At 39.5% G+C, this 16,454-nt stretch overlaps 1 protein-coding gene across 2 annotated transcripts in view; it reads left to right on the forward strand.

Annotated features, from left to right (window-relative positions):
• The window catches only part of CSGALNACT1 (chondroitin sulfate N-acetylgalactosaminyltransferase 1), a 512,632-nt gene that overhangs the window by 433,666 nt on the left and 62,512 nt on the right, over positions 1 to 16,454 (forward strand). For both annotated transcript variants that reach the window (XM_077476198.1, XM_077476199.1), the window contains one exon: positions 7,680 to 7,781. In XM_077476198.1, the coding sequence (XP_077332324.1) occupies positions 7,680 to 7,781 (102 nt within the window). The remainder of the gene's footprint in view (positions 1 to 7,679; positions 7,782 to 16,454) is intronic.

A 16,454-nucleotide genomic window follows, 5' to 3' on the forward strand; every position in this document is an offset into this window, starting at 1 on the left:
AAAAGAGGAATTCACTTTTTACAATATATTGAAGTGAATATTCACACAATTTATTATTTAACCTGAACGTGTTACATCTGTAACCAAACTGATAGGGATTCTATATTCTACAATTTGTTTAACTGATGAGTAGGCCCTATATCTATATTTCCATGAATGTAAATGACTGGAAAATGAAGTGTGCTTCATAAATCACCCAACATATTTACATTGTGAGAAATCTACCTGAAGCTGAATGCAATCTATCATTAAGATGAGGCAGGGAAGATGCATGGCAAAACAAGGGTTCGCACTATGACTGCAAAATTGCATCCAGTTATATGCTAGGAACACTGAGGGAACTCAGATATATTATTTTGCCTTAATTAAAATGTTAGAGGCCTGGCTTTAGCTGTAAGCCAATTTATTATCAAAAGTCAGGAAAGTGTTGGTCATTTGTGATGGCATTACATCTTCTTGACTTTTATGTCTCAGTATAAATAATAGGAATGCTCTATTACATATGAATGTAAGCCTACTGAATAAATAGAACAAAACAAGGTCCATATTTCTCTGGTGATATTTATCACAATGCAGTCCACGGGCCAAAAAACAAATTGTTATTGGATATTTTTCTTCTACAGTTGTGATTTCCATATCCCATATTTATTCTGTCCTATAACAATTACACAGGAAGTAATTCATCTTCAGGTTAAACTGGCACATCTAGAAGGACTGGATGCTGACAAACTAACAAAAATGGTAGGCCAGCCTAGAATAGCTCCTACTACTAGTAGCATGCCTCAGTTTTGTAGCAAAGCAGTATGGAGTGCATGATCATAAACAGAGGGGTGGGGCCTGTGTTCCTCAATAGGCTTCAAGAAAAGGATTTAATAGCGAGCACAAAAATCATAAATTCTTTCCCATCCATTGAGGGGCACATGAAGTCATTCACCTTTAGGATACCCAAAAGCAGTTAAACTGAAGGATGGCAACAGCAAACAAAGACTCAAAGAGCTGCCTGATGGACCATATGCTCAAAACTGGCATCAGATGAGGCTGCGACATCCAGCTGGTAGAATTTACAGAACATGTGAACAGAAGATGAGGTGGCAGCAAATCTGAGAAACAGTTGCTTGGTGCCAAAAAAAAAAGCAAACAAGAAGATCTATTAGAGCCTTTCTGAGCCACCTAAAGATGGTGGAACAAGGAGCCAGAACACCCTTATGAAGACAATTGTAATGATAAAAAGTGAATCAGTCTTTAATAAACGAAGAAGTCACAGAGTTATATTCTCACAGCTTGAGTCACATCTAGACAGTAGAGAGAAATTTTCTTTTGTTGAACTTGAGATAGACGTATGCAAGAATGATGCCCGGGGTAAGGTGAAATAAAAAGACTACCTTAGGTCACAAGGCAGTACTGAGCCGCAACACCACCTTGTGCCTATGCAAAAACCAGAAACAATTCCTTGACAGTTTATACGCTGCCAAAGGTGATGGCTGAAAAGTGTAGGCGGGTGAGTGTAGTCTCTGTGGGTGTGACGCTGAAGTGCAGAGACGACCAGAATCCAGATTATAAAAAGGTACATATAAGAAAAAGAAGAAGTCACATGAGAAACTTCCTGTACAATGGTCATAATCAAAGGGTGAGAGTCCAACAGTCTCTGAAACAAAATAGGATGGGCAGAAACCTGATCATTGTTAGTGTTGAGAGACAAACACTGATCTAGACCCAGCTGTAGGAATCATCCCATGAAGAAAGTCCTAGGGTAAAAGCCCCTAGACTCACACAAAGGGCATGCCTTGCATGTCTGATGATAAACGTTGTGGGCAACAAACTTCCTATCATATCAAATCTTTTTAGAAGTAGGGCCTCACAGTCCAGTACTTATACCAAAGTGTCTGTGGGACATGAGACGGGAAACTTCCAACAGCTTAAAGCTACAACAATTTGCTCAAAACATGTAATGGTCAAAGGGCATGGTTTGTCACCAAGAATAGAACTTTAGAGAGCTTCTAACCATTCACTGGTTGGATTCATAAAGACAGAGCCTCAGGTATGGTGGTAGCTTTGTTAAAGCAGGATACTACTGGATCCACGGGGGGGGGGGGGGGGCAGTCTGCTTTTTAACAAATTCCTCTTCAGATGGGTACAGGGCTAATTGGTGTTTCAAGGAAGCTAACAATGTGCAGGATGTTTCCAGTCTCCATGGAAGAAGACTTGAAACAGCAGGTGCAGTAGGAATCTTTCTTTGCGGCCTTAGGGGCTCTAAATGACCAAAAACTGGGGATAGCACTTGTAGCAACAGACCTGAAACAGGCTGATCCTCTAGTTTCAGAGTTTGTGCACTGCATTAATAAAAGCTGAAATGATCTCTGTTGCCTTGGAACTTATGGCAGAAGCCTGCAACTTCTGGGAGACAAACTTGTCAGTAGAAGACTGGAGAGACTCAGATTCAGTCTCTCAGCAGTTGATGGCTTAGTGCTCAATACTTTTTGTGTTCTGGTGTCCAATACTCTTGCAGCTGGCAATATAACCCAAAAGGTGAATGACTTCCTGCGTCCCTCAGTGTATGAGTTTTTATCCATTCTGGAGAGGTGATCAGTTATAAAGAGGAAGATGGCAAGCGCCTTTATGTTGTTAGTTTTAATATTTGCAACACTAACACAAGCAATATAATCACACTTACTTTACTTCCCCAATAATCATCTTTCTTATAACCTTTATTTTAATTTTAATTAAAATATTTTTATTTATTAATTTATTTTAATTTTTCAAGGCATACAAATGTTTATATGATCCAAAGCAGTAAATAGCAAAACAGATATACATTTATTACATTATTAATAGGCTTGGACTAGCATGCAAAGCATGTGCAGAACAAATAGATAGGTTGATGAAAAAGAAAGATCAAAGTAGAAACAAGAGTAGCCTATTTTAACCTCCCTGGCGGTATGATTCAGTCTGGATTTAGGTGCTGAAAGCGGTACAATTATTTTGCACGGAAATTTGGCGTTTTATATTGTAGTCCTGTAATTCTTAGGAATAACTCTCTTAAATATGTTCAAACCAGAGTCTAGCAGACATCCCGGGTATGATAAAGTTTATAATATAATAAAGAATAATAAAAAATATTAAATAATGTAATCAAATCCTAAAACACTGAAAAAGGGACACTTTCTGGTTGCTATGGACAATCTCCAAATTCCAGGCAGAAAAAACAGTATTTATAATATAAAAGTGCATGCAGGGCATTGCACAGACCACTAGGGACAAAGGGGGTGTGTAATTTTGTAATATAGCACTGTAATCTGTAAGATTACAGTGCTGTGTGTGTTTTGTGTACTTTTACTTTTTTGAATTTGCCGCCGTTCTCCGCTCCCATGCAGCGTATTCGGCACTGTGAATCGAGCGGAGGACGGCTCGATCACACAGAGCGGAGGACATCGCTGGATCCAGGGGACAAGGTAAGTAAGTCTCACTGTGTCTTCCCCTGCATCCTGCGAAGCGATCCCGAGTCTGGCTCAGGGTTACCGCTCCTATCAGTAAATTCCTAACCCGAGCCAGACTCGGGATTACCGCTAGGGGGGTTAAATGTCAAATTATGCAGCTGACACCAAACAAAAGCTTTCCATATTAAAATGAGAAGTGTTAGTTTTGTGACTTTGTAATTGCAAAAATACTGGGACCAGGTTTTAAGGAAAAAAATAAAAATACATTTAACCTCCCTGGCGGTGCTAAAAGCGGTACAATTATTTTGCATGAAAATTTGGCATTTTATATTGTAGTCCTGTAATTCTGAGGAATAACTCACTTAAATCTGTCCAAACCAGAGTCTAGCTGACATCCCGGGTATGATAAAGTTTGAAAAATGAAATCATAAATTATAATATAATAAATAACTATAAATAATTATACCAAATAATAATATAACAATAATAAAAATTATTCAATAATGTAATCAAATCAAAAACACTGAAATTTGCTCAGTTGCAGAATTGTCACTGTCATTACTTTTCAATATTTGATGACGGATCTCCCCACAAATCGATATCCCACAATTCTGCGAGTGATTCTAATTTATTATCGTTGTTTTCTAGCTGGTCTAAAATCATTTTTGATGTAAAGTGACAGTTTTGGTTGCTATGGACAATCTCTAGTTTCCAGGCATAAAGAACAGTTTTTTTAATATAAAACTGCATGCAGGACACTGAAGAAACCACTAGGGACAAAGGGGATGTGAAATAATTACATACAGCAATGTAATCTGTAAGATTACATTATACTGTATGTATACTGTGTGTTTCACTTTTTGAATTTGGCGCCGATCTCCATCCTCGTGCGTCGCAATGCTCGCAGGGAATGGAGATCGGCTCCGTGATGAATCGAGCGGAGGACGAGGCGCTCGTACAGTGCGGGGACATAGCTGGATCCAGGGGACAAGGTAAGTAACCTCCTCCTGCATTCAGCGATGCGGTCCCGAGTTTGGCTCGGGGTTACTGCTTTTGGTACAAAACTTCCACCCCGGGCCAGACTCGGGAACACCGCCTTTGCCTTTTGAGAGTAAGTAACACACGATCACACATTCCGACAACAAAATCCATGGGATTTTTTCTGACGGATGTTGTCTCAAACTTGTCTTGCATACACACAATGTTGACGTACGACGAGCCGAGAAAATTGAAGTTCAATAGCCAGTGCGGCTCTTCTGCTTGATTCCAAGCATGCGTGGAACTTTGTGCGTTGGAATTGTGTACACACGATCGGAATTTCCAACAACGGATTTTGTTGTCGGAAAATTTGAGATCCAGATCTCAAATTTTGTGTCGGAAATTCCGATGGAAAATGTCTGATGGATCCTACACACGGTTGAAATTCCCGACAAAAGGCTCCCATTCAACATTTTCCATCGGAAAATCCGACCGTGCGTATGCGGCATTATACTTTACTGTTCATCGTACTAATGCAAAAACTCTAGAGTCATTGATTTGGAAGCAGTATAGAGATAAGGAATTCTGGCACTTTTCTAACACTCATTTGTACTGTATAATATGATTGTCTGCAGTCATAACATCCACAGGGCTATGGACTTCCTGCTTGGCAGAGCTGATTGGCACATCGCTGTCACATAGAATAAATCAATGCTCCTGTGCACCCAGAAGTACTGTCCATTTCCTTCAGTTCTTGTTGCTAAAAAGTATTGCAGGGGAGTGAAGGAAAGGTAAGAATATTCTCGGGAGGTATAGGGGATTAAACAATAGCCCTTTCTTTGCCAGATCAGGTTTGCTTTAACCCTTTTTGCTGTGTATAAAAGGTAGGTGTTATGGATCACTTTTCTATACCTATTTGCAGCTGTGTGAGCTAAGTAATAATACATTTTAATGCAGTACTTTTTTGATGTGTGTATTTTATTATAATACCACCAAGGATGTTAAAATTGTTATAAACAATTGATCCTATTTTCTGTTTATTCACAAAGCTGTAAAATAAAACGATGAAAAACATGTCATATTTATAAAGCAGTAAATGGTGACACTCACCCAAAATTCATGGGTAATTAATCATTCCCTGAAATAAAACAGACGGTTATCATTCTCTGAAATTTAAAACACAAACAAAAGGAAGATTTACCTGCAGTGGTGAATATCTAATTTCCTGCTTAGTAAATATGACCCTAAGACCCCTTTCACACTGGGTCGTTTTGCACTAAAAATAGTGCCTGCAAACCAACCTGAAAAAGACGCTGCTGTGTCTCCAGTGTGAAAGCCCTCTCTGGGCTTTCACACTGGAGTAGTGCGCTAGCAGGACGGTAAAAAAAGTCCTGCTAGCCATATCTTTGGAGCGGTGAAGGATCGGTGTGTATACCGCTCATCCACAGCTCCTGCCCATTGAACTCAATGGGGCACCGTGGCTATACTAGGGACCTAAAACAGACTAAGGGGCTGATTTAGTAGAACTGGAGAGTGCAAAATAAAATATGGTGCATCTGATCTGTGCATGGTAGACAATCAGTTTCTAACTTCAGCTTGTTCAATTAAGCTTTTACAAAAAAAAAAAACTGGAAGCAGATTGGTTTCTGTGCAGAGCTGCCCCAGATTTTGCATTCCAAAAGTTTTAGTAAATCAACCCCTACAGCCTAGTAGACACTAGTAGTTCTTTTTTTCAACCCAGCTGGACTTAGGAGGAGCCACTGTACTATGTACTAACTATCTGGCATTAGTGCAGCAAGTTCCCCTGCTGTTCTATTGTGTTCTGACAGAGGGATACCCCTCCCACCAGAACATACTGGTCTGCCTGATCAGGAGCCGATCGGCAGATCTTTTTCAGTCATGCCCCTTCTGTCAGACAAACGCCAGCACACACGAGCCGAATGTTGGATGGTTTCTACTGAACCGGCTAATGCTGAACGACATTTGGCCCGTGAGTGCTGTGCTAGGCTTAAGTGTATTGAATATTTGTCACGATACACGCCAGGACATAGCTGTGCTTGAATCATCATAGTGTGTTAGTGAAAAATATACACTTTTACATGTGTAGATGGAAAGACTCCTTTGAGGTCAGAGAGGTTGATTTACTAAAGAAAGAAATAATATGTAAGGGAAACCCTGTTTTTTTTATTCCCCATTGGATTATGTATTCAAAGTAGGCACAGCTTCACCTAACTAAATAAAAATTATGCAAAGTGAACATTCTCCACTCGTTTAGTAAATCAACGCCAGTGGAGTTAGCTGCTTACATAGCATTTACATGTGCCAGAATTTAAAATTATTATAATAAATCCACATATTATGTACATTTTTTTAACATAAAATTTGCAATGCTTCTGATGCAGGATATGGGTTAATGAGATTTTTTTTTTAAATTATAATTGTAGACGTAAATTGGAAAAATTATGGTGTATTTTTTTCTGTTTTCTTGTAAATAATAGCCCCAGGACAAGGATATTAATTTGGTCTCTGATAATATCCTTGCAATAAGATTCCTAAGCCATTCCTATGTTCATCTATTAGAATGTGCATGTTCATGAATGTGGGAGAGAACAATTGTGATTATATCAGTAAGGGAGGGAGACGAGCATCTGATTAACCCCTTCTTTAGTTAATCACCACTAGACTGTTAAAACTTTGGTAATTTATTGGATTAAAAAAATTGGATTTACTGGATTTATTGGATTTAGTGGATTAAAAAAAAATGCTATTAGCCTTAAAACGTGAATTCTCAAAATAATTATGATAAAAACAATATGTTGTCAATAGCAGTAAATGCATCCACATATTTACTATGCTATAGAATGAGTCAATTATTCAGTATCAGTCAGCTGCTTTACTTTGTCTTTAGATGTTGCTATAAACTTTTGTGGAAAAAAAAAAAGAAAGTGACATAAGTAGGTTTGTGTAATAAATGAAATCTGAAACAAATATAAGTACCATACTTCTAGTGTGTATTGTGTTTTTAAATATAACATATTTTCTGTTATTAACAACCTGTTGTATTTCTAGTGTCATGTCATTTTCAAGAGTGAACATAGATGCATCATTCCATTTGATAGTCGGAAACAAATGGAAACAACTTTTATATGCAAGCTGTAGTATGACATAATATGTAGACACATGAACCCAAAACCATAGATACATATACATGTATATTATACTTTCTCTCCTAACTACTGTTACATGGTATGTGTTTTTTTCTTGTAGAGAAGTGTGCATTAACCAGGACAAGAGAGTCCATCTCACAGTCGTGTACTTTGGGAAGGAACAGGTTCAGGAGGTAAAAGCTATACTGGAGAACACCTCTAAGTAAGTATGACACAAAATCTTATCTTTTGGAGATTTGAACAAGTTGCTAGTTCTTTAGATGTCAACACCAATTCTGTTTAACTTATTCACAAACAATATAGAGGTTGGAATAAATACAAGATGGTATCAAAAGGTTTCAGGACTAGCTCTATTCACAATAAAGTACTATATTTATCTACATTTAAACACTATCACCTTCAAATTATTACCCTGGCACCGTAATACAGCGATCTCAGCATTCCTGCCACTTCTGGAATGTGTCCTGGAAGTCTTCTTTTGGAAGCGTGTCAAGCACCTTCTGCGATTCGCACTGGATCTCTGCAATGGTGTCAAAATGGCAACCTTTGAGCTGAATCTTCATCTTCGGGAAGAGGATGAAGTCCACAGTAGCCAAATCCTGCGGAAGTGAGATTATGTTGTTTCCAGCGAGAAACTCATGTTTGTTCTAACTTGCTGCCCATAATGAAATAGAAAACATGGTAACGCACGTGGTCAGACTAGTACCAGTTGCACAGCCCCCAATGTACACAGGATGATGTCTTTTGGCACACTGACTTATGAAGGTCGGTGCTCCCTGTGACAGTGCGTGCAGCTTTATGCTGCCATATGTTGGCACGTTACAAAACTACAGTAGTACTGAAACTTTTCAATACCACCTCGTAGTTCGGTCTCAGTGTTTGCTAACAATCCAAATTTAAGTAGGGAAAAGACTTCACAACAACAGGATATAGAATTGTTACAAAAGTACCTCAATATAATAGAGTAATGGACAGCTATAGTGCAGATGAGGTTCGATATTGATGAATGTAAAGTAATGCACTTTGGAGATGAAAATATGAAAACAAGGAATATACTAGGGGGAGAACCTCTAGGGGAATCAAGAATGGAAAATAATCTGGAGGGTTTTGTAGATCACAGGCTCAGCAATAGCATGCAGTGCCAGGCTGCAGCAAGCAAGGCTAGCAGAATATTAACCTGCTTAAAAGGGTATCTACTCAGGAGATAAATTATAATTCTACCCCTGTACAAAACTTTTTTTTTCCACATCTTGAGTATGCTGTCCAGTTGTGGTAGCCAGTTCCCAGGAAGGATGCTTTTGAAGCAGGGAGAATCCAGAGAAGGGCAACAAAGCAAAGAAACATTAAACGTATTCTCCCTGGAGAAGAGATACTTAAAGTAGAACTATAGGCAACACTTTTTTTCATTATGGCTAGAGGGTTAAAACACCTGTCAGATTATTATTTTCCATCTTTATCCCATTGGGAAGATTTCCCTTCACTTCCTGTCCCATAGCCAAAACAGGAAATGAGAGGAAATCCCTGCAAATTAAAGGAATTCCTTGGGAATCACCAGAACCAGTGTCTCTATTGGAGGATTTCCCCTCTGTTAATTTTCTGAGGACAACCCAAAATTTGGAATTTTCTTTTGCTTTCATTTTCAATGATAATGGTAAATGGGACAAATAGAGAGGATGAAAAACAGGTACAGATAGCAACAAAAAACTGTCAGGTGTTCTAATCCTTTTCCACTCCATCCAAAATTGAAAAAAAAAGTTTTGTCTTTAGTTATGGCCTTTAGTTGGAGGAAGAAAAATGCTGACTATAAACCTAAGTACACCATCCCTACAGTCAAGCATGGAGGTGGAAACATTATACTTTGGGACAGTTTCTCTGCAAAAGGTACAGACCAACTTTGCCGCATTGAGGGGCCAATGGATTGGGCCTTGTATTCTAAAATGTTAGATGAGAACCATCTTCCCTCAGCCAGAACACTGAAGATGGGTCATGGATGGTTCTTTTGGCATGACAATGACCCAAAACATACCGCCAAGGCAACAGAGGTGTGGCTCAAGAAGCAGCACAATAAGGTTTTGGGGTGGCTTAGCCCGTCTCCAGACCTTAATCCTATAGAAAATTTATGGAGGGAGGTGAAACTTTGGGTTGCCAAGAAATATTAAAGTGGATGCAAACCTGATTCATTAAATTTGAACTGGGCACTTATATCTGCAGTGTTTTGTTATCTCTCTTCAAAGCATTGTATCCTGTAGCTTTGTCCTATTCTTGCAATAGTCCTAGGACAAAAAAAACAAAAAACTTCAAAGTATATAGATTACAGGATTGCATTCTTAGAATAGAAGGTATCTGCATCTTATTACTTCCATCACAATTCTAACTAAGCAAGTGGTTTATTCCTCATGTAAGGATAAGCAATTAAAGAGGAGGGCCGGTTATACAAAAAAAAAAAAAAAAGTCAGCAGCTGCAAACACTGCAGCTGCTGACTTAATCAACACACTCACCTGTCCAGGGTGCTCGCGATGTCGGCCGCCCGAGGCCGACCCGTCCCTCGGCTCTCGGGTCCCGGTGCTGCCATTCCTTGTAAGGGAAACAGGCAGTGGAGTCTTACGGCTTCACTGCCCGTTTCCTACTGCGCATGCGCGAGTTCCGCAGCTACTGCGCATGCGCGAGTCCCGCAGCGCTTTCTGAATGGGACGCGCTGTGTTCTGGAACACACAGTTCCCAGAACACAGCGCGACTCATTACCCAGAAGACGCCGCGACGAAGACAGAAGATCTCCGCGGAGGAGGAAGAGGAAGATTAGGAGAAAGTGCCTAGCAACAGGCATTTCTGGTAAGTAAAAAAAAAAAATTTTTTTCATTTTTTTATTTTTATATTTTTTTGTAATTTTTAATATTTTTTTTGTTTTCAGGGTGGCCCTCCACTTTAAGCTGTGCAAATCATTTCCCTTTACCACAGTAGCCAAGTGTGCATCCAATGCCACTAGTTTATGCTGTGTACACTTTCATAAATACTTATGAATATTTGATGTCTTCTTAGCTTATGGCAGTATCATACTGATACATAAGACTGAATATAATGTTTAGACATTACACAGCTGTAACATATTGGAAATACAAGATGTTTAAAGCGGGAGTCCACCGGGACTCCGCGTTTTTTTTTTTTTTTTTTAAAGCCAGCAGCTACAAATACTGCAGCTGCTGACTTTTAAAATAGTGACACTTACCTGTCCAGCGCGCCCGCGATGTCGGCACCCGAAGCCGATCTCTAGGTCGCCTGTCGGGTCCTGCCGCCGCCATCTTGGGTATGGGAATCAGGAAATGGAGCCTTTCGGCTTCATTTCCCGGTTCCCTACTGCGCATGCGCAAATCGCGCTGCGCAATAAGGACGCTCCCCGCTGCCTCTGGGATCTGTGTGTTTCCCAGCAGGCAGCGGGGCACTTGCGGGAAGGGGCGGGCACTTGCGGAAAGGGGCGTAAGTTACGCCCCTTTCCGCAGAGAGCTATCCCGGAAGTGGGTGCAGTTACCTGGATTATCCAGGTAACTGCACCCCCCTCCCCCCTGAAAGGTGCCGATTGTGGCACCGGAGGGGGGGGGAGGGTTCCGATGAGCGGAAGGTCCACTTTAGGGTGGACCTCCGCTTTAAATACATGTGGTGTTTTTTTAGAACTACAGGTATTGTAAGCAAAAAAGTTGTTTGGATCATTATTAATTACTATTGTTCTCATCTATTAATTACCAATGTTACCAATTACTAGGCAGAAGATCCATGTCATGTTTATGATGTTCATATTAAAGTAATAAGATCATTTGGGCAGGGCATATATTTCAGATATAAAACAGGAATACATCTGTGGCCATTTTTACCTTCAGTTACATTTAGCAGGGAAGTAGATGCAGCTATCAAACGAGGATCCACTGCGGCTTCTTTTTACATAAATCCTACAGAGTCCCCCCGGTCCAATCAGTAGATGCTTGCATTTTCCACTGTGTCATGTTCAGCAAACCACAGTCTTGTGGAGTCATCTCCTGTCTGCTAATTTATACACCCTGTCATAGGAATCTTAATGTTTTCATGATCTATCTGTGGTTTTAGCTGAGAAACTACTGAAAACTATAACACATAATACATTTTTCTGACATACTGTATGAATAACTGAACTGTGTGTTACTTTAAGCCCTTATTTAATTTCAGCTCTGGGCAGTGATTCTGTTTAGGAAAGGGGATTTATTGAAAACTGTTTAAAAGAAGCCAGTATTGAGAAAAGTACAGTTGACCTTCAAAAAAAAAAGTTGTTAGCCTGGCTGTCTCTGGCTGCATTATTTTTGGGTCAATGAGCCAGAACAGGCATTCAGACCAGGGACGTTAGAGTGACTCAAAAATTAAAAAAACGTGGCTGTTGTAAAAAACAAAAAAAACCCCCAAAAAAACAAGAGATTCTGTCAGTAGCGCGTTTTCAGTCCTAGGAAGATAACACACTCACTCTTCTGTATCAGGACATCAGGAAAAAGATAGAGCTACAGAAGCCTGCTCCTCTCCTCCATAGTACTTAGGGAGCAATGAGGGTTATTTACTAAAGGCAAATCCACTCTGCACTACAAGTGCACTTGGAAGTGCAGTCGCTGTAGATCTGACGGGAATATCTGAAATGAGGGGAAGCTCTGCTGATTTTATCATCCAATCATGTGCAAGCTAAAACGCTGTTTTTTATTTTCCTTGCATGTCCCCCTCGGATCTACAGCAAATGCTATTGAAAGTGCACTTGTAGTGCAAAGTGGAGTTGCCTTTGGTAAATAACCGCCATTGTCATTAATAAGGGTCAAAGGCAGAGATTAAAGGAGCTTGTCAGGTCACAATATTTCTGGCAAGATCAACAGGGTTTTTTTTTTACATTTTTCAGGTATAACAAAATATTATTTATTATTCTATTTACCAGACCAGAAGGGGTAACAAAAAGACAAGCTCCTTGTTAGAGTTTACCTACACTTTGTTTTTGTTAAATATACAGTAGGTATTATAATTAATATTATTTTGCTGTTGATAATTTGATACATGTTAAAAATATTGATGGTCATAGGAGGATAATTTGATACATGCATTCTGAAAAATTAAAGCTTATAATGAACTGATTTAGAACCTACTCTGGTGTAGTAGCAGGCAATATCTACTCCTTTAGTAGGTCAACGCCATTAAATAAAGGTGGTCTACAGAAAGATTGCTTGATTAAGGCAGTGATTGATATATATAGCAGCTTCTTCTGAGGCCTTTGCAGGCATATCCCAGATTAGTATTCTCAAGGGGCAAAGCGCTCAACTGCATTGGATTTACCCCTGCCCTCCAAAGACATGCAGATATGTGTGCTCCCACTAAAGAGAGCAGGAGAGATGGGATATAGGTGACTAAAGCCAGCAATAGACAGTTTGAACCATGAATGGCCAAGCTGAATGTTATACCTAAGTTGATCAATCAATGAACATGGGTACAACCAGCCTGTTGGATTTTACATGCCATTATTGCTAGCGGCTATTATAACTACTAGCAGGAATCACTGTGTTCTACCAGCGGCTACAGCTCCCCCTTCTGGGAGAACAAAATACAGGCATACCCCACTTTTAAGTACACAATGGGGTTTATTTACTAAAGCTGGAAAGTGCAAAATCCGTCTCACTTCTGCATAGAAACCAATGAGCTTCCAGGTTTTATTACCAAGATTTAATTGAACAAGCTGGGGTTTGAAGCTCATTGGTTTCTATGCAGAAGGGAGCCTGATTTTGCACTTTCCAGCTTTAGTAAATAAACCCCATTGTGTACTTAAAGTGGTTGTAAACCCTTACAAACCACTTTGACCTACAGGTAAGCCTAGATTAAGGCTTACCCGTAGGTCCAAGAAATATCTACTAAACCTACACGGTTTAGGAGATAATTGCCAAAAGACAGGCACCGCTGTCTACAGCGCATGCGCCGTAGACAGCGACGCGCAGGCGCAGTGAGCGCGCCGCTGTTAACGGTGATATGCTGCGAGTGGCGGCTCCCGTGTGCATGTGCGGGAGTGACGTCATCGTGGCCCCGTTCAATGACAGCGCCGGAGCAGTGAGACCCACCAAGAAGATGCACGTTCCGTACACAAGGGGACAGCAGTGACTTCGCTAGCTCCTGTGTCAGGTAAGTGACACATAATGGACCTTTGCAGGGTTATGCTTTACCTTTGCAGGGAATCAAAGAGGAAGTAAACTCATCAGGGTTTACTTCCTCTTTAAAAGTGGGGTATGCCTGTAGCTCTGCAGAAGCTATGTTGATGGCAGAACCTAGCAATTTTCGTTCCTGCAACCTATGATTGCAGGAAAGAAAATTGCTCCATCTATGGCTGGCCGAAAGCTTACCATACATTATACAATTTTCTTGTAGCATTTTCGTTTAGATTTACCAAAAAACATAAAATATGAGGTCAAACCATAACAACACCTTAATTTTTGTTTTCAATCAGGCAGGCCCTTGTACTACATAGTTGAAGTTAAAACAAATGTACAGAAATTGTACAAGAAAATTGTATAATGTTGAGCTGGGAACTGTAAACAACATGCTCTTTGTCTCGCCAGGGCAAATAAGGATAGCCTAGAAACATGGAAAAAGCAGGCTAAAATGTAAACTACTGGGTAACATTGGGAATACAGAATATGCATATGCAATAACCTATATATGACTAAAGAAAATGTTTTTATTTCATTATCTAATCCTGATTATAATACTTAAAGTTAAAAAATCTAAAAACGAAACAAAAAAAAAAAAGCCACCAGTGACACATTCCCTTTAATAAAGCAGCACAATAAAAATAGTCTGACTGCTGAAATCTTAACCAGAATATCATTACCTTTTGCATTGCTTTGCTCATCAAGTGCCATATTGGTATGTTATATTAAAACACTATTTCAGAAAACCCATTATGTTCTAGAATTTCATATATGAAGGTGAATTCGTTATATATTCAGCCGTATTTAAAAATAAATGTGGCAGTCTGGCTTTATTAATTGTCCAAGTGGATAAAGTAATTCTTTTTCCCCCCCTTTTGGACAAGTTCACATTCAGTTAATACTAAATAATGCAAGGGATTTTATTGTAAACTCTTTGAAGCATGAACTAATACTTCTGTGTTAATAAAATATTTATATTTGTTATATTGCAGTTTTATCCATAGCATCAATTGTTCTGTGGCACCTTTTTAGATATATAACACCTAGACAGCAATGCTATTGAGTATTACTCTCAAATGCATTTGAAATTCTAACTTAAAGTTGTTGTAAACCCTTACATATATCTAGTGAAGTGTTTGGCCTCATGTGATACACAGAGATTAAACAAATCCTACCATAACAGTTGTACCTGCTCATCTGCTGCCCTCTCTTCTGTTCAAAGTACTGAATTTTAAAGCTTGTCTGAGAGTTCAGGAAAAGGGGGCGGAGTGCTGAAATTACACTCTGCAGAGCTCAGTAAAGAGATCTCTGAGAGCTGATTGGAGGAAAAGGACACCCCCCTTCACACAGCTCATGGGAAAAGAGCTGGGACTGTCAATCAGCTGGAGCTCCCTCCCCTGTCACCATTATTTTCTTGATGTCAGGAAAACTTGTCAGAAGTGATTCATACTGATAGCAGAGGGAAAAGCAGCAGACAGAAATTACACTCAGTGCTCCTAATTGAGACAAGTACACACTATAGAGGGATATGCTTTGTTCATATTTCATTTTTGAGGATTACAACCACTCTAAATATTCTTACAGTCTTGTCCTTCCAGATGTTTGTATATACTACACTGTTTTTTGGAGCATTTTACTCCTATCAAATACCTAAGTGCATGATTTATTTTTTTCTGTAAGAAATTGAATGATTTAAAGGAAAAAAGTACTCTGGCATATGACCTCTGTGACCAGGCCTCGGTAGGTGGGGTGAAACGTGTAGGGGGCATTGCCAGAGCAGCAGCTTCTGGATCACTGAACTTAGACGCCCTCTCCCACATTCTGAGCAGGGAAACGCTCAAGCCTCCAGCTTTAAACGGTGCTACAAGCCTTTTCGTACTCTGGCATATAAGTTGAGTGCCCACGTTAGCATGCCCTAATACAAAGATGGTTGATTTTGTGTAAAGGGATGATTTGCTTAAGGAGACGTTTTTATTCCTTGAGCTTCACGTTATAGTTGGAAGGCTTTTCTAAAACCTCCATTTAGTCAATCATGTGGATGCTGTTTTATTCCTGAGGACGGTAATAGCAGCAGAGAATTATGGGCTGTAACAGATATGATCTGTAAAATGATTGTTTATTAGTATTAGTGACACAAAGTGTTTGTGTGTATAACTGATTACTGTGTGATCGTATAATACTGCAGTGTACTACTGTATGTACTGCAGTTTGCACACTCACAATTTTGCCCTTCGTTTCAGTACTAAATTGGTCAAGTTTTCTCCATCTGTAACAAAAGTTCATTAAAAAATAGTAGTCACTTTGTGATATCAGTGCAAATATTGCATGCCCTATTTCTGATGTTCTTTTATAAATTGTGGTATTTTCATACTTTTTACCATAAAAATCAAACATTAGCATGTTGTGGATTTGTTCAGTTCTGTGTATTGTCATTTTGTAATTTTAAAACAGTTTTATGGCATTTCTACTTTAAGGCTGCGTGCGCTTTTTGCCATTCTGCAAGTTTTCACGCTACACACATAGGGCAGTGCATTCATTTGCGCTATTAAATATCACAAAAGACATAAAATGTATCACACTATAGAGGGATCAGTAGAGCTGCTACCACCTATAGGTTCAATCAATCACTATAAGCTTATCCTCCCTGGCGGTTTTCCCGAGTGTGGCTCGGGGTTAAATTTCAGTACCA

The sequence above is a fragment of the Lithobates pipiens genome, unplaced genomic scaffold (assembly GCF_037356315.1).
Source record: "Lithobates pipiens isolate NorthernLeopardFrog02 unplaced genomic scaffold, aLitPip1_a1.2 Scaffold_13, whole genome shotgun sequence".
Classification (NCBI taxonomy): Eukaryota; Metazoa; Chordata; class Amphibia; order Anura; family Ranidae; genus Lithobates; species Lithobates pipiens.